Source organism: Stegodyphus dumicola, chromosome 10, assembly GCF_044657685.1.
Source record: "Stegodyphus dumicola isolate Sdum_Otavi_A_Nest chromosome 10, ASM4465768v1".
Taxonomy (NCBI): domain Eukaryota; kingdom Metazoa; phylum Arthropoda; class Arachnida; order Araneae; family Eresidae; genus Stegodyphus; species Stegodyphus dumicola.
The window spans coordinates 145,028,247-145,047,749 of record NC_140777.1 but is presented as its reverse complement, the minus strand read 5'-3'; the positions used below and the strand labels follow the sequence as shown (position 1 = coordinate 145,047,749).

Below are 19,503 nucleotides of genomic sequence, written 5' to 3'. Positions count from 1 at the left end.
TATAGCTGCGGTAAAGGCAATGAAGATGTAACGCATGTACTTCTTGAGCACGTACCACAAATCCAGCAGAGGAAGATATTACAGGCAACTGTGAAGCACCTGTCCGTATCTTGGCCACCAATTTATTGTGAACATTTTCGGACTAAAGAGACAATTTCTGCTTTTCGTAATTTCACTCTCAATTTAGATTGGTCAGTTCTCTTTATTTTATTACTTTTTGAAATTTTATTTATTAGCCCAAAGGGCGCTAGACCAGAAGGGCTATTAATTTCGTTTTGGCATTTTGCTTCGAAAACTCTTTCACTTTTCAAATTGTTGCCACCAAATATTATATTTAAAGAAATTAATGCCTGTATTATATTTAAAGAAATTAAATAATGAAGAATCTGCTTATATGTATGTATGTTTCTCGCATTGTGATAAAACAACGGTATACCTATAACCATCTAGTTTTGAATAAAGTACGTCTCCACCCGAATATGGGCATCTGGAAGCCCAAATTTGAAATTTGTTTTATTATCTATTTCATATTTCGTAAAGCATTTAGGAGTTTTTGATAAAGAAACTCAATGATTTCAAAAGCGAGCAGAGGCAACACTGTACGAAAAAAAAAAATTTATCTCCAGCGCGAAAATGTGTATCGGAAATTCTAAAGATATGCTCTTCTAAAATTATTTTGTGATATTGCTGTGAGTTGAATTTTATTGTTTAAGAATTTTATGGAAGACTATGAAAGTTAATAAATAAAGGTAACAAATAAAAAGTTAAAAAAGCAACTTTTGGGTGTAATATAAAATCTGAAAACCTTTAGATTTTTTTTTTTTTTTTATTTTAAATTATTTTGCTCCCATTTGCAAAATGTTAAATTTGTATATTTATTTTGTTAGTGCTATAACTTACTGTGTAAGGCTCCTGGTGTACTTAGTGGAACACATGGAGTTAAAAAACTAGAGCTAACAAAAAAAAAAAAAAAAGAAAGAAAAATTGATTAAAAGTAACTTTTTTAGAATCATAAATTAAAACTAATTACTGGCACCTAAATAAGTGGTTGGCCACATCCTTTTCCCTAAAACTATGAAATCCTTCCCCAGATTGGGAATCCCCGTCTTACAGTCTTCAGGAAAAAAAAAAAAAAATCTAATCTATACAATGGTGGCCAAAATTGTGGACACTTTTGGAAATTTTTATGTTTTTGAACTTTGTATGCTTATAGAAAACGTTACGATTCACAAAATGCAAACTTGTATATATCATTTTAAAGAGAATTTATTGCTGAATTCAATACAAAACACAAAATTTGATTATTTGCAATACAAAAAAAAGTTAAACGATAATAGTTATCGATATACATTAGATAGTGATGATTGCAGTGAGTTACCAGTACTTAGTAGGGTACCCTTTATTTTTGATTACAGCTTCACATCGACGTTTCATTGAGCTGACAAGAGTTTTAAGCTCTTCTTTCCTTATTACATGATGCCAGGAAACAATTATAGCCTCAATTAGTTCCCTTTTATTTGATGGGCGCCTCATTCGGACAAGAGTTTTCAAACGGTGCCACAAATTTTCGATAGGATTGAGGTCAGGACTGTTTCCTGGCCATGACAACAATTTAATGCTCTTTGTACGAAACCACTCTTTCGATATTTTGGCCGTGTGGCAAGGAGCAGAATCCTGCTGAAAAATAAACGAAGCATTGTTGGGAAAGAGATCTCTGATGGAAGGTAGAAGTTTTGGTTCTAGAATAGTGTCAATGTATTTTCTGGCATTCAGTGTCCCATCGATGACATGAAGGCGACCAATACCGTCTGCTGACATGACTCATAAGACTAACTGGGTTCATCATAAGATTAACTGTTAACTCATAAGATTAACTGGGTAACTAAATCATAAGACTAACTGGGTTCTTCACAGTTGCTTGAATGCAGTCAGGGTGTAGCTCTTCTCCTATTCTACGTCTTACATATTTTCGCCCATCACTACCGAATAACGATATCTTAGTTTCATCACTCCATATAATTTGTGACCACTGATCGTCTGTCCAATTAATGTGTTCCTTTGCCCACTGTAGTCTTTTTTTTTTTTTTTTTTTTTTTTTTTTTCGTTGCTGAAAATTAAAATAAGGTTTTTTTTTTTTCGTGGAATTCTACTTCTCAGTCCAACATCTGTTAATCGTTTCCTGATTGTTCTTGAACTGCAGAAACACCAGCATCATTCAGATCACTTCTTATAGACGCTGATGACATTTTTCTATCTTGGAGACATAGTCTTTTTATTCTTCTGTCATCAATAGATGTGGTGCACCTTTTTCGGCTTTTTCCTTCTTTGTTTTTTTATTGAATTTGTAATTGCAGTGTATAAGAAACAGGTCCTCCTTCTACAGAACAAAGCGACATAATGAATTGTTTCAAGTGTAAACATGATATCAGCTTCTACTGGCAGTTACTAACGTTTGATTGGTTCTCAGAACAAGAACATTGATTGGCCAGGAAAGCTAGACATTACAGACCACTTCATAACTGTGTTTTTTTTATTTATATTAAAGTACATATAACTTTTTTTATATTGCAAATAATTGAATTTTGTCTTTTGTATTGAATTCAGTAATAAATTCTCTTTAAAATGATATATACAAGTTTGCATTTTGCGAAACGTAACATTTTCTATAAGCATTCAAAGTTCAAAAACATAAAAATTTCCAAAAGTGTCCACAATTTTGGCCACCACTGTACACCACATGACTTTCTTGTACAAGATATTAAATTATATGCATTTTTTTTTTTCTGAATTTCATTTAAACGTATTTCCTCGAATTTCCGTAGATATTCCGTTCCTTCTCATTCAATTAATTCAGTTCTCACTTCGTGGCAAGGCAAAAATACATAAAAACTCAAAATATCTTCATTAAAAAATTAAAAAATATAAACAAATGTGAAACACCAAATACAGTTAAAACAAAAGAAAACAATTTTTATAATTAAATTTAAGAGTTTCTACGCCCAAACCAAGCAACTGGGCCAGCAGGCAAGAAGGCAGAATTTTCGGTGCTCAAAACTAAAAGTTTCGTTATGGTCCCGCTCAGCAAAAAGACTTAATTCATTATTTTGCTAATCTTCAAATATAAACAAATACTGCTGCTATGGTAAGAAAAAATAGACTGAGCCCCACTTAAACGACTTTTAAATTGTTGATAATTCTACAACTTTTGCTTGCAAATTAACTAAAGCCTTCCGGAAGATAAGAGCAACATAATTCAATCATTTTTAAAGCAAAAAATGCGCAATTTACCAACATATAAAATTAAAAAAATCTGAGTTCACGGAGCCAAGTAACAGAGTGGGTATATGTATATGTAATATTTCCGGAAAGCATAGAAAAAGAATTAACTTGCAGTCGTTGTGGCTGAGAGTGAATGCTTACACATGAAGACATGAATTTGACGAAGCAATCATAATGAAATCCGAGGCATTTCTATGATTCATTTATAATGAAATATTATAAATTGCCATGCACATTGATTCTTAAAATTAAGTATTGTGTATGTGTGATTATGGCAAAGCCTCGAGGGCTCTCTGCCTAAAGAGAGGGATGCCTTCGTGGAGGATTTTCTAAGGGTAACTGGCTCGTATACACGTTGCACATGGGGAAAACCACGAAAACGACCATGCAGCCAGCCCGTTCGCGGGATTCGAACCTCGGACCGAACTACCAGTGTTCAGCGACTTTACCGCTCGGCCGCTGGTGGGCCCTCATAAAATTAAGACGCAGGCATTTTAGACGGGGAAGCAAAGCGAGGAGATATTAGCAAGGTAGACGCTAGAAGAAGAATGACGTAATTAACTGCCAGGGGTATTTATACCAAGTTTGATTGACAAGTACAGCTATTCTGTGATTGGTTAGTTAGTAGCATTACATGACGTAGAAAAATCTCGAATTTGGGAGAACAGATGAATTTAGGGGTAGATCACCAAATGTAGAATGTTAATTTTAAGGTCGCCAGTTATTTTTTAGAGCAGCTATCATATCTTATATATATATAATAAATCAAAATCTCGAAAATTGGAACGAAAAAGAAAATGCCGTATTAAATATTTGAAGGTTAAATCTATTTTCTCCGTAAAATTAAATTAAATTGGTAAAATGGCAATTAAAGAAAATTACAAAATTGAAAGCAAAAATTTCATTTCAAAGAGGAAAAATTATAAAAAAAACGGGAAATTTGCACATATTAAAACCAAAACAATATTTTTTTTAATCTTCTTTGTTTAATGCTTCAAACAGAACTTGTCAAGGGAAAAGTACTTTGAAGCCTTAAACCAAGTTGATTAATGAGTGCCGAAAAACATGTTTCGTTCCAATGAATTTTCTGAGATTTCAGACGACTTTAAATTTATTCAGCTTTCTTTTCAAACATAATTTAAATTAAAAGTCTCATAAAATTAATTTCTTTTCCGGACATATTTTCGCCCTCCTGTAGTACAAAAATTATACACAAATGAAAATATATATATATATATATATATATATATAAAGGCGTAAAATGTTGAATCAGTTACTATACAAAAATAAAAATACAGAATTTAGAAATTAAATTTTCAAAATTGAAAATTAATTGTATAGTCTATTATATAAATCCTTAAACAAAGGCTAGCTCGGTTAAGTGAAGGATATGAACCAACTTTTATGTGAAATAAAATTCCTTTCAAAGTAAAATAACAGTTTCTGCTAAAAAAAAGGGGGAACAAATATTTTACACAGAAAACAATGAAACTATTGAAAAAAATTCAAACTTAACCCTTCTGTAGACTTACAAGCCTGCAGTATATATTAACCACAAAAATTTCAGTCGCCTAATAGGTTGCCAAAGTATCAAACGAACCTTGCAGAAGGGGAGATTAGAAACTAAAAAATCTTCTACAACGAATAGCAAAAGGGCTTAAAACCATAAAGAAGTCCTCACTTTCTTGTTGCAAATCAGTTATGGCCTTCCGGAAAAGGGATTTTTGGGTTGGGAGGCCATCTTAAGAAAGAGGTAACAAGGGTCGAACATATCGTCGTTTTAAGATGTTTGTCTTTAAAGGCAAACCATCCAAGATGGCTAAGTTTAAAACAATCTCTTTTTAAAACTGGCACAAAAGCAGAACCCTGCGTGTATATATATATATATATATATAATTTTGGTGCGACCAATTGCAACCAAAAAAGGGAGGTGTACAACTACATGTTATAGCAGTCTTATAATTCGAAATTTCAGGCTACTCGTTTTTGAGTTATGCGAGATATACGTACGTACAGACGCCACGAAAAAATCTCTTCTGAATCCACTTTAAATTGGTTTTATAATTCGTTTTGGGAAAAAGAGGCCTTTATTCTGCCCTTACGTACAGATGGCACGCAAAAACATCGTTAAATTGCATTCGATAGCGGTCAAAATGGTTATTTTCTTTGAAATGTGATACCCGGAATTTTTCGTGATTTAAATACTTTCTTTACTTCGTTAGAAGAAGTTTTAAAAAAAAAAAAAAAAACCTGAAGTATGTGCAAGAGAGATTAAGGTGTCAGAATGAATCGTGGATCTCTTATGTGTCTTTTACGCTTAGTAAACGAGTCTGGGAAAGAGTTAAGAAAGCATGTGGAACCACTTAAATGCTGAAGGTAAAAATGAATTGGAATTAGGGTGGTTAACTAGAAAGTTTTTTTTTTTTTTTTTTTTAATGTGAAATGCCTCTAGAAAATCTGATTCACCAATGGAAGATGTTTTTCGAATAATTTTGGCTGCAGAAAAATGGATAGTGTCATTTTTCGGACCAACAATGCTGGACAACAGAGAACTTCTGCGTTTCTTTTTTCCTAACATATGCCTCATGATCCGTAACACAAAATTTTAAGGCGCTCTTAGTTTTACCAATGTAAATTAAACTGCAATGGCAAAGAATATTGTAAATACCCCAGGAATTCATATTCGGAACGGAGATCTTAAGTATGGAACACGGAATTTTATTGATAGGAGAATAAGTAACCCGAAAGTTAAATTTCTGTAAAATACGTGCAATTTTATAGCTAATTTGTGGAAAGAAAGGAATGACAACAGAATTCTTATAATCTCCTAAAACAACAGTGTGACACACACTCTTGTTTTAGGAGATTATATGACACACATTTGTTTTAGGAGATTATAAGACACACTCTTGTCAAAATAATTAGAAGTCAAACTAAAAGAGCCTTAAGATTTTGTGTTAAGGAACGTGAGGCATATGTAAGGAGAAAGGAAACATAGAAGTTCTCAGTTGCCCAACATTGTTAGTCTGAAAAATCACACTTTCCATTTTTCTGCAGCCAAAATTATTCAAGAAACATCTTCCATTGGTGAATTAGATTTTCTAGAGGCATTTCATATTTAAAAAAAAAATCTTTCTGTTCTAGTTAACGACCCTAGTTCCAATCCATCTTTACCTTCAGCCTTTAAGGAAATTATTATTTAAAATTAAATTATTAAATTTTCAGTTTTCTTGTTGCATCAGTAGATGGCGTCAGTAGTAGCTTAACTCCTGTCTAGCCATTCTTCTTAGCTTACCTTATCACTATATCTTATCTTGTTCATTTGCACTTTGACTGTTGAGGCTGATGTTTCGGTAAAACCATTAAAACTAGTTCTGTGAAAATTTGCAAATGTAACGCTGATTTTTGTTGTTTGACTTCTAAATGAACCAAATGTTTAGCTGCCGGGAAATTGGTATGTAATCGGGAAGACCTTTGCTGCTGTTTCTCACCATTAAGTATCTTTCAGCATTTCTTTCTGCCAAATGTAGCTCAGAGGAAATTCCCATTGTGTTCTAATTTCTCCAACTCTGAGTCTCTTAATGAAGTTTACAATACTTTTACTATAGAAAGCTTTGTTACAGACATATAAATTTGCTCCAAGTCCAGATGGCACTAATTATGAAATGCTGAAGCATCTTCATTACCTGCCCTTCTCACTCTGTTTAATCCAGTGAGGAAGGAGCATACATTTCCAGGTCCATGCAAGATTTCTAAGTCGGGAAACAAATCAAAGAATCTCTCTAACCATCGGCCTAACGCACTTACAAGTTGCATTTGCACACTGTTTGAAAAAAATGGTGAACTGTCACCTTGTCTATGTCTTGTAGAATATCAATTTCAAGTTTCCATATCAAAGTGATTTCTGTAACGGCAGAACAACCATAGATAATTTACTTCATTTAGAAATTTCCATCCATAGAGCCTTTGTCAAAAGAAACCATCTAGTTTCAGTCTTTTTTTTTTTTTTTTTTTTTTTTTTTTCCCCGACATTTAAAAGAATTATGATAAAGCCTGGAGATTGGCATTCTCTGTGATCTCTATGCCAGTGGCTTGAATGGGAACCTACCAATACAGAACTTTATGAGGGCTAGGACATTCCACATAAGGATCGGTTGTGTGTTAATGTTTTCTGTCAAGAAGAGGGTGTGCCTTAAGGCTATGTTCTTAATGTTACACTTTTGAGCTTAAAAATAAACTCTGTTCTAAAAGAACTTCTTCTTACTATTTTAGGGACTTCCTATGATGATGATCTCTCCAGGTAAGTTGTCAAGGTGGAGATATGAGATATTTGAAGAGGCAGCTGCAGATCCTGTTAGCAAGATCTAGAAATGGTCAAAGAAACATGGATTTATATTTTAAAAATGGAAGACCATATGTGTACACTTTTGCAAAAAGTGTAACTTCCATCCTGAGACAGAGCTTCATCTTCAATTCCAGCGGTGTCCAAATAAATTCTTAGGAGTGATGTTTGGCTAAAAAGAGACAGTTTCCCCACATTTGGTACTTGAGGAAGAAGTGCTTCAAAACATTGAATCTTTTAAATGTCCTGGCAAACTCCTCCTGGGGGGGTTTAAAACGTTGCTTTGGATTTATAGAGAAAGCCTTGTCTGCTTTAGACTTGATTATGGCTCAGTTGTTTATGGTTCTGTATGCCCCTCCATGTTACTGAAACTAGATCCTTTTTGTCATAAGGCTGTGTATGTATGGTCCAAAACATTTAGAACATCTCTATTTGAGAGTCTCTGTGTTGATTGTTACAAACCATCATTTGAATTAACCCATTAGCCGCTGGTGTTGCGTTGACGCAACGGTCAAAATAAATGTGTGTATAAATATAACTACCTAAGATATTTTATACCAGCAGATGATTTTGTGTAAGGAATATTATAAAGATTATTTCTGTAAAAAAAGATTTGCCTTCAACAATCATTTTGTTTATAATAATTAATATCATACTTTAAGCAAAATTTTCGACCAAGTATTTTTTCTGAAAATATTTAATGAAAGAATCGCCGTCTCTAGAGTGATCTGTTTTTAGTCAAGGTCACCGTTTATCAGAACATTACATTTATATTTGTGTTGGGAAGCAAGGGAAAACAGGTGTTGCGCTGACGCAATGTCAGCAGGAAATGGGTAGTCAATCTCCTTTTTCACTCATTCCTTTCGATGTTCTGGTTGTTTAAAAATGCCTAGAATGAGGTATCTTACATTAGAAGAAGCCCTTCAAAGATTTTTTGATGAAGAAACAGATGATGATAATGTAATAATGACTAGAATGAAACTGAGATTGTTGTTGTTCCCCCAGAAATTGCAGAAACTAGTGACGAAGAAGAAAGGAATGGCAATGTTTTAAATAATGATAATGATATTTTACGAAATGATACTGCTGGGGAAGTTGAAATTCACATAAGTAAATTTCAGCCTTCTAAAAGCAGTTATAGTCATACTAAAAAGTTTAAAAAGCAGAAGATTGAAATCTAGAAGTGGATAACAGTTAGTTATTTCTCAGGAAGAACATGAAGAAAGAGATAGAAGAGGAATTATAAAAGACAAAATATTATAAAAGAATTATAAAAGTAAAACTAGTGCACAGATTTTCGTTTTGGTTTAGACATTTACTCTCTTCTCGTTGAACAGACAAATATATACGCTCAGCAAAAAAAAAAAAAAAAAAAAAAAGCCCAGAATTTATTGCATCTGAAGCCTATATGAGAAGATTTATTGGAATATTATTGCTTACAGGATATTATTCTTTACCTCAAGAAAAAATGTATTGGTATTTTGATAAGGATGTTCTGAAGAAAGAGATAGAAGAGGAATTATAAAAGACAAAATATTATAAAAGAATTATAAAAGTAAAACTAGTGCACAGATTTTCGTTTTGGTTTAGACATTTACTCTCTTCTCGTTGAACAGACAAATATATACGCTCAGCAAAAAAAAAAAAAAAAAAAAAAAGCCCAGAATTTATTGCATCTGAAGCCTATATGAGAAGATTTATTGGAATATTATTGCTTACAGGATATTATTCTTTACCTCAAGAAAAAATGTATTGGTATTTTGATAAGGACATTTCTGTTCCTGTTGTATGAGAATCGATATCATGTTTGCAGTACAGGAATATGAAGCAGAATTTGCATTTGACAATAGTCAAATTTACAATACTGATAAATTATATGAGGTGAGACCGTATCTAAACTTATTAAATATCACCAGTTTTTACGACTGGAAATATTTTAGATTTCAGTCGTAAAAAGTCAATCTGAAATCTAAAAGTCTCTTTTAGATTTCAGATGCGAGAATGCATTTTTCCTTTTACAAACTCCTATTTAGAGCGTAGAATTAGCCAGAAATAGATCAGCAACAGGAAGACCTAGTAAATTCAGCATTCAAAAACCATTGTATGGAGATGGTAGACATTTTATCATAAAGTCCGTTGATAACAAAAGACTTTGTTGTAAAGAGTACCATAGCCAGACTGTTTATAGATGCAAAGTATGTAATGTAGCTTTACATCATGATTGTAATCAAGCTTTTCATGCTTGAATCTTTCAATTGAAATAATCTGTATTTGTAAAAGAAATACAATGTATATTTTAATATTAAATTAATTACTAGTAAAGTGATTTGTAGATTTATAAAACGTTATACAGCTAAAAAGTAATCCTGCTCTCCTCTCAAAAGAAACATCACACGAGTACAATCCTACTCACTAAACATCCGTAGGCTTATTCCGCTGACGTTGCGTGAACGCAACACTCGCGTTTTCCATAGGTAAGAGCGTTTTTTTTTAATTTTCAATGTAAATTTATGTTATAAATGCTTAATTTAATATTTGTTATTATTTTCATGAGAAAAGAAACATTCCTTGTAGTTTTGGCGGGTAATGGGTTAAGGCGAGAACATTTATCTCATTGCTGTTATTTCGATATATTTTCACAACTTAATCATCCTTGGAAACTGGTTTTGTCCAATACTTGTGAGTGTGTGTTTGATTCTTGAATGCCTTATTTCTCTCTTGGTACTGTCTCAATAATTATGCAGGCAAAAATACAGTACTTTCTTCCGTACATTTACAGATGGGTCAAAAGCCGTTTGTCTAAAATTAAAGAGCCATGGGTATGACATCCTTTACTGCTGGGTTCCCAGACATGTGGGTTTAAAAGGTAACAAGCTGGCAGACATTATAAGAAAGTCTGCAGTTCATTTGTCCAATCAGCTTGTTCCTTATAGTGATGCTGGGGGATTTATCAAAGAAAAAGTCTTGAATGAGTTATTGGGAGAGTGCTTGATGACAGAAGAAAGAAGTTTTGTTAGCTCATTTGACAGTATTCGAATCACCCATAATTACCATGTAAAAGCAAAGAGTGAGCCAGTGTGCTCATTTGTGATAATGTTCTGTCTATGCATCGTTTTTGAGTAGAGTGTCCATTTTTTAACAGTCTTCGACTGAAGAATTTTGACATGTGGGACTTGCCTCTTGACTGCATAATCGAAAAGGAGGTAAATACCAATTTATTTCGGTATCTGAAAGAGTTTATTATTAAATTTTATTTAATTTTGAAGTTATCTTGTGTTTAAATACTGTATTTTAGCATGTCATGTTTTACTCCTGTTTTCATGATTTTACTCTTGTTTCACATGTGAAATCATTAAATGAGTTTTATACACAAATATCATCTGAGCATTCATTACCCTGTTTTTCACTAATTTTAATATTTTTTACTAATTTTATCTATTTTGTTTTATACTTTTGTTTCATGTTAGCTTATTTATGTATGTAACTTATGTCTGGCACACCATAACCTTTTAGGGTTATGTGCCAAAATATTCATGCTACAACTACTGAATCCTTTATTGTATTTTTCATAATTTTTCCATACTTTCTGAAAGTTTTGATGAAAAAATTACCAATGCTTAAAATCATACATGCTTGAGGTGTTAGAAATGGCATTCCATCCAAAAAGGAAAACCCCTTCACCATACTTTTGTTCTAAATAAAGGTTCCATAAAAGTAATTCAATTGCAAGACACAAGGACACAATAGCCATATCTTTAAGACACCATATGGTGTTAGTGACCATTGAACCAATTCATAGAAATAGGAAGTAGTGGATCATGTGAGTTTGGGGTTATACAGTTAATTCTTCTGTTAGATAATGAAGTTTTGTTTCTTATCAATTTGCTCTGCTTGAGTACAAATGTTCTCCAAGTTAATAAATTCGAATAAAGAATTTATATTCTTTAGGTCTTTTGCAAGAGAGGATATTATTGATTCAGAAGTCAAACAACAAAAATCAGCGTTAAATCACAAAATTTTCACAGGACTAGTTTCGATGGTTTTACCGAACCATCATCTTCAGCTGCAAAACCGCAAAAAATTTATTCAGGATATTATTTATAAATGTTATAATTTACAATAATAGTTTACATCTATGGATAAAATTTTCCTTTCAGTCTGCTTTACCTCAACAGAAAATTGCAGATTATATTTGTAGTTGGAAATTGAGGAAAAGTTGAAAGTAAATTCATTAATTGGATGGAAGGATTAGAACAATAATATTTATGTTAAGAAATTTGTGTAAAGTTATTAATATATAGTAAGACTGGAAAAAACATCAATAAATTTAATTGCACAGTAATAATAACTGCAATTAAATCTTAATATGATTTGTTTTTAATTAAATTTATCTTTTTGATTTAAATGTAACAATACTAATCAGTTTTTTCTAATTTATTATTCAATTTTTTCATATTTTTATGAGCTATGTATTTATTTTTTTAATATATATATATATATATATATTGGATCAGATACATTGAAACAAACTTCTGATACCCTGAAATTTGTTATAGCAGGGTACACATTTTTATTATATGGAATATCATTTACTGTTAAGTAATAAATACAGTATCAATAAATAAGAATCATTGGTTTCTCCTTCCTTCTTGCAAATCATAAAATTAAATAGTTAGTTAAAAATACTTTCTTAAATTTGAATTTTATACTTAATGAAATTGATTAGAAAATTGTTATCTTTTACATTATTGCATTTTCATTTCAGTGATGAAATCTTTATTGCCCCTTCTGGAGTCCAGAAGGAGAGAATTCAGCCTGGTGATATATTTGTTGTCAATGCTGATGGTTGCATCATCAGTTCTCCAGCTGAAGAGAAAAAACTTAAAATTAGTGAATGCACTCCATTGTTCATGAATGCATATCATTTGCGAAGTAAATACAAAATTTCCTCCAATTGAATTATATACACAAATTAATTGATAATTTACTTCTAATAATAAATAAATAAATGTAATAAATCTTCAGCTATGAAAAAACTCCTAGGCTAAATATCTACAGAGTCTTGCAATGTCTGTTTTGAAGGTAATCAAAGCATGGGTGCTAATTAAGTTTGAACTGCTTTTCTTTGTGTTAGTAGAATTAATAAAAATTTAATACATTTCTACATCTATGTCCTGTTAATAGATACATAAAAGATTGAATATGTATTGATCAGCCCTTGCATCATGATTCACATGCATTGTGTAATTCAAGTGAAAACATTTTCCTCAAAGAACTTAGATATGGTTAAAAAGCTTACTTATTTTTTCATGTTTATATACATTTTGTAGCTATTAAAAATTTTGTTTTGCCTGTTTGTTTTTACTGTCTCAGAATCTGGTTAAATTAATAGTAATTGTAGCTTCTCTTGTGTCTGAGTTGCAATTAAATATTGAATCATATAGTAATGAATGCTACAATTGATATTATATTTTTAATGTGATAATATTTTGTACCTGTGAGCACAAACCATACATTTGAGTGTGTTCAGATAAACTTACTATATAGTATTTTGTTCATTTTTAGATGCTGGAGCAGTACTTCATTCACATTCTAAGTCTGCAGTTTTAGCTACATTAATCTATCCTGGATCTGAATTTGTAATTACATATCAAGAAATGATAAAGGTAAAATTTAAGAGTAAAATATTATACAGTAGGAAGAACCTTACATTTATTATCATTATTTTTTATTCTGAAATTTTATTTTCCAGGGAATTATAAAAGGAAATACTGGTTTAAGATATAGATATGATGACAAATTGGTTGTGCCAATTATTGAAAATACACCTTTCGAGAAAGATTTAAAGGTTAGTACAATTACATTTCTAGGCATATTAATTTTTATAGCATATAACTTCTTTCACATATATGCACATATTTGAAATTTAATCTTATTTTTTTATTACACCCTCAGTTATTTAAAAATTACATATGTATATTGCAAACAGTTGCCAAATGGTTAGCAGTCATAAACATAGTCATGACATAAACTTCTTATGAGAAGAACTGTTAGTATTGCTGCTTTGATGCAGTTTATTAACTAGAGCTATAATAATTTTAAAGTTGTAAAATGTGTGCAGAAATCCATGAGACAAAGAAGTATTTTTGATACTGTACTAAAAGCAATAACATAAATATGAAACTCACAAACCATATGCAAGTAGTAAAGATATTTTCTATATAAGTTCTGCATTTTTTAAATTAAAACGTGGTAGTAATTTTAGCATTCTTTAAATAATGGGAGCTGTAATAATAAGGAAGTACCCCCTATTTCTATATCTATGTTTAATTATTTGAAACATAAATGTCAACAGAAACAGTTTAAGCAACTATATAAAAAGTGTTATCTTAAATTAAATTGTATTTGAAGTTTTACATAATTTATATCAAAAATTTTAAATGCATTTTATTAGTGAAAAGCAAGTAAACTGTTGTAAAAGGTAGTTGCAGACTTTAATTCCTTAAATAGTATCCTAGACAGGAATTTTCAACTATGTAAAATTTCTCCAAATGAAATAGAGAATTTTATGCAGTATTTCAGCACTATGTGTGGGAGCTTCTTTGGAAATATAAAATCTGACTAATATGTTGCTTGTTGACAGGGTTGGCACCAGAGCCCATGTGGTTGCACTGGGCAGTAGAATTTTGGCGTGGCAAAATGTTTACTATATCGGAAGAGACCAGGCGACAGAATTTAGGAGATGCAGAGTTCATATTGGATGGCAAAAAGCCTGGTGCCAACCTTAGTTGTAGATAAAAAAATTCTAATTAATAAAATATCCATTATATCTTATAATTAAATAAAAAGTATTTCACACTTGCAAAATTTGTGAAAATGCAAATTTTCACAAATATAAAAAATATAAAGGTATGGAGCATGTTGTGTTTCATTTATTAAATCATAATAAATAGCTACATTTGCTGCATGGGAAAAGCATAAAAAGTTAAATTTTGTCTTTACAGACCCATCTTAATCATACTTCTAAAGTCATTTAACTTATTCTGATAAACTTTGTATGTAAAATTATGTGTGTAAGATCTGTATTTAAGGGGGAAAAGTCTTCCTTTTCCAGTGCATTAATCAGTAAAGATTGAATAAAAATATTTCAAATTTTGAATATTTTAGTATCATGGTAGTAGAATATTAAAAACATCATTCCCTGCATTTTCAAAAGTAAACCAATATATTAGTTATCTCAGAGCATTTTTTGGGGGGGGGAGGGAAGCTTTAGTTATCTCAAATTTTCAAGTCCTATATCAGAGCAATGAATCTTTATACTCTTACCCACTCTGGAAACATTGAATTTTTCTTAGTGTTCTGAAGGCTTATCCATCCTGAATCTGAATGTTTTATGTAATGGAAGTGATTTCTTTCCCCTTTCTGTGTACTCTAAGAGGCAAGACATCTAATGCTTGTCACAATGCTATGTGTAGAGAATTGTCTGGGCTGTTTAACCTCCAATATGATGATGACCAATCAAAGAACAGCTGTAATTTTAGAAAAGAATAATAATTAAGAAGAAAATCGACAACCGAATAAAGTTTAAGAGAGAAGCATTGTTCAGAACAGTGTAAAATTCATAAAAAAGAACTAAATCTTGAGATTTTATTCAAAGATTCTGTAAAAGTGGACATGTAAATTGCAGCAAGACTTTGATAGATGCATAAATTGTGGTGGATATAAAATCCCTGTTGGATGATGATGATGATGATGCAGAATTACAATAAATTTACAAATATTTTATGCATAAAGAAGTAGAAGAAACTGTTAATGCATCATGTACCATTTCAGAGTTCTCTGAAAATATTGTGCCTGATTTATTCACATCAAGTATTGCTTTATTGAAAGTTTTCCAATATCTAGGCATCAAAAGCTTGGACCATTTGCATCTTCTGTAGAAATATTTCTAAATATAATTTCCGAATCTTTTGAAATGATATTCTGGTACCTCCTAGTTCAACAGAGCGATGATGGGCAGAAACTGATGGATCTTCAAGGACACTCTGCTATAGAGCTTCCACTGCAGCATTGATTCCACTACAGTGCACTTAGGATCTCTTCCTGAAAGACTGCAGACTGATCAAGTTCTTTCAAACTGAATGAGTAAATTACATATCATGTTATCCCCAGTAGATTCTCTAACATTAAAATGCTGCTGGTATTTTCTCTGAGTTTGAAAGATTGATCTTTCACTGGAATAGAAAAATTAAATAAGTAAAAAAGATTGAAAACGAACAAGTCGAGAATTTTCCTAACAGTTCAATGGCCATCCTGCGTATGCACAGTTTTGTGACTTACAACAAAGTATAAAATGCAGAAGGATCTAATATCTAGACAAATCAGCATTTCTTTTTTTAAGAAAAAGAATCACATTCTGAAATTAACATCTCATTGTAATATGTATGCTTAATGTTTAACTTATGCAAAGTAGAAATTTTTCCATAATGAAATACGCAGAAGGTCCTTACTCTTAATTTCAGTTTGGCAGTAAATAAAACATCTCCATGGTGAAGAAACACAATCATTTATTAGCTTAAATATATACGATAAATAATTTTAATAATAAAAAAAACTAATATAATTTAGTCTTAACTTTCGCAACGCATAAAAGAAGCAAGACAAAATTTAGCATAAAACATGCTTTTAGTCGCCACTTTCATGGTATGTTACCAGTAGTATATATCAGATGCTATCCAAGCATTAAGCTGTGCTAAAATGTGACACTACTCAAAATCTGTAGTTGGATTCTGAATACAGAAAATATAAAGTATGGATAATGAAGAACATGTCCAGGAGGTAGCTGAGAACATAAAAATTTTGATTGAGAATTTAGTGGAAATTCTGAACTTTGCAACTGTAATAGTATATTATAACAATGTAACATGGTAACTGAGCAAGAAATTATGACAAGTAACTTAAACAACACTGAAAGAAATTTTAAACAAATTTCTTTCAGTGTTGTCTAAGTTAATTAACAAACCAAACAAATGAATATTGAGCTGTTTTGATAAAGTTTGATTCCCTTAAGGTCATAAATGCATCATTGTTCAATAAACAACTATTTCATATTTTTAGTTTTATAATTTCTACATGTCATCTTACTTGATTTAAAATCCAGAATCACCAAAGTCCCGACAAGTCAGAACCTTAATTTTGTAGTGTATTAGTTAAATGCTTTATTTGTACTGATGGCTCTCATTGAGAATTTAAATTTGATTACTTTAGAAAATTGGTGAAGTTTAGTGATCATTTGGAAGATGGTATTAATTTTATAAAATGTTTAAATCTTGGTTTCATTTAAGTGAAATCTGAGCAGGAAGCAAAAGTATATTTTTTACCAGACTGTAGTAGTATAGTTTAGTTTGGCTTAGTTTAATTAGTTGTAGCATCTTCATTTGCATATAGTCATAATTTCTATGTGTAGAAATGTTAAATTTTTGCGGAAATTATAATAATGTAATAGTTTTCTCTAACATCGTTTCTTTTCATACTATATGTGTAAAATTTGAAAAATAATCATACATAATATTTTCAGGACAGAATGGCTGCTGCTATGAAACAGTATCCTGAAACATCTGCAATCCTTGTACGACGTCATGGTGTTTATGTTTGGGGCGAGACATGGGAGAAGGCCAAAACAATGTAAATATTTGAATTTATTTCACTCTTACTGTATTGCCTATTTTAATTATTACTTTTAATCAACTAATTAATTGCATTCATTTCAATTATATTTTTATTTTAGGGCAGAATGTTTTGATTACTTATTTGATATTGCTGTCCAAATGAAATTGCTTGGCCTGGATCCTTCAAAACCACCCAATGAAATAAGATCTTATTAAAATACAATATAAAATATTTTAATAAAAAGCATTTCAAAAGCACCCAATGAAATATGATCTTATTAAAATATGATGTAAAATATTTTAATAAAAAGCATTTCAAAAGCACCCAATAAAATATGATCTAATTAAAATATGATGTAAAATATTTTAATAAAAAGCATTTATTCCATGCAAAGCCATCGCTCCCATTGAATTTGTTTGATCAATTGTTTTTTATTGAAGTACAAGTTAGTGTTGTAAGTAAATGTTTAATTGTTTTAATTTTTAACTTAAATAATAAGTAATTATCTAATAATGCCATATATATATATTATCTAATTTGTTGTGAAAAACACTATTTATATATGAATGAATAGATATTTTTCTTATGAATAAATAGATATTTTTTTCTTATGAATAAATAGGTATTTTTTCTTATGAATAAATATATTAGTTTTTGTTTATCAAAAAACTTTATTTATGCGAGTACTATTTATTGTTGGCAAGAAAAAATTTGGTGGCTCTTTAAAAACTTTGAAATTTTGTAAATTGTAATTATTGGCTCTTCCGACTCAAAAGGTTGCCGACCCTTGCTCTAGACCAGGGGTCGGCAACCTGCGGCTTTCCAGTTCCATACGGAAAAACTAATAATTTATTATCAAAACCCTTAAAAAATAAGAAAATATATTTTAGGTACCTAATTTCTCAATAGCTTCTATTTTCATAATCGTTAATTAAGCTTAGCATGACCGTAATGAGATAAATTTGTACCATTGTTACTGTACTGTTAAAGTGAACTATTGTTCATTTTCTCAGCTCCGCTGTCTGCATGGCAGCTGGCAAAAAAAGAGAAGAACTGAAGAAGAAAACAGAGAACAGGATTTGGCAGAATTGTTTGCATTCATATGCAACACAGATGGCCTTCCGAGTTGTCTCATTTGCCACCAAAAACACGCACACAATGAGAAGTCGAATTTGGAGAGACACTTCACTACAAATTATACCCAGTTTGCTGGTAAATATTGAAACGAGGACGCACCAAAAACGCTCTTGAAGAGCTCAAAAAAAAAAAAAAAAAAAAAAAAAAGTCCCATACTAAGTAACTGGGTACAATCTTCCAATAATGTAAATCTGCCAAGCTCTGCAGTATCATTCGAAATTGCAAAATGAGTAAAACCATTCACGTCAAATACGTCAAAGATTGTTTTATATGTGCATCTGAATAACTGTTTCTTGATATTAAAATCAAAGCAGAAATCATGAAAAAAATCAAAGATTTGCCATTATCTGCAAAACCAGTACAAGATAGAACTGCTAAGATGGTTTCAAATGTAACAAGTGGAAGACATTCAGTTGGCTTCTGCCTTATCACTTGCTATAGATGAGTCTTGTGACATTAAAGACACGACACAAGTTACCCTTTTCGTAGGGTATATGTCCTCCCAAGGTCCAAACGAAGAACTGTAGCATTCCCTGCTAAAAATGCCCCATAGAAACCAGTAAAACTTTTTATGGGTACCCATAAGATTTTATGGGTTTCTATTGACTTTTACTGGTTTCTGTTGGTCTCTGTGGGTTTTTCTTACTGGTTTCAAAATGACCCATAGAAACCAGTAAAACTTTCTACTGGTACCTATAGAATTTTTGATGGTCTCTACTGACTTTTACTGGTTTCTATTGATCTCTGTGGGTTTTTCTTACTGGTATCACTTGACACCCATACAACCAACATCAATGGCAGAACTTTGTACTGGTTTGTATAGGTTTATATTGACTTTTACTGGTTTTCTTACTGGTATCAATATAATAATAAATCTTCTGTTGGTTTATATGGGTTTATGCTATTTTTTTATCTGACGTTAATAGACTTCTTGTAAACAATAAAATTAACAGAATGAAAATATGATCTCTTTAAGACCATCAGAGTAACCTGGAAACGCATGTGGTTGTTTTAGAGAGGGTTTTTACTAAATATGCTTATTTATTTGATTTAAAAATTGTTTTTCGGAAGCAATA

General features: G+C 31.2%; 1 protein-coding gene across 1 annotated transcript in view; it reads left to right on the top strand.

Moving 5' to 3' along the window:
* LOC118195808 (methylthioribulose-1-phosphate dehydratase) overlaps positions 1-17,673 on the top strand; it is a 46,451-nt gene extending 28,778 nt beyond the window's left edge. The window contains exons 3-7 of the mRNA XM_035367141.2: positions 12,387-12,553; positions 13,187-13,287; positions 13,374-13,469; positions 17,199-17,305; positions 17,409-17,673. Of these exons, the coding sequence (XP_035223032.1) occupies positions 12,387-12,553; positions 13,187-13,287; positions 13,374-13,469; positions 17,199-17,305; positions 17,409-17,505 (568 nt within the window). The 3' untranslated portion in view covers positions 17,506-17,673. The remainder of the gene's footprint in view (positions 1-12,386; positions 12,554-13,186; positions 13,288-13,373; positions 13,470-17,198; positions 17,306-17,408) is intronic.
* Positions 17,674-19,503: the final 1,830 nt, after the last annotated feature.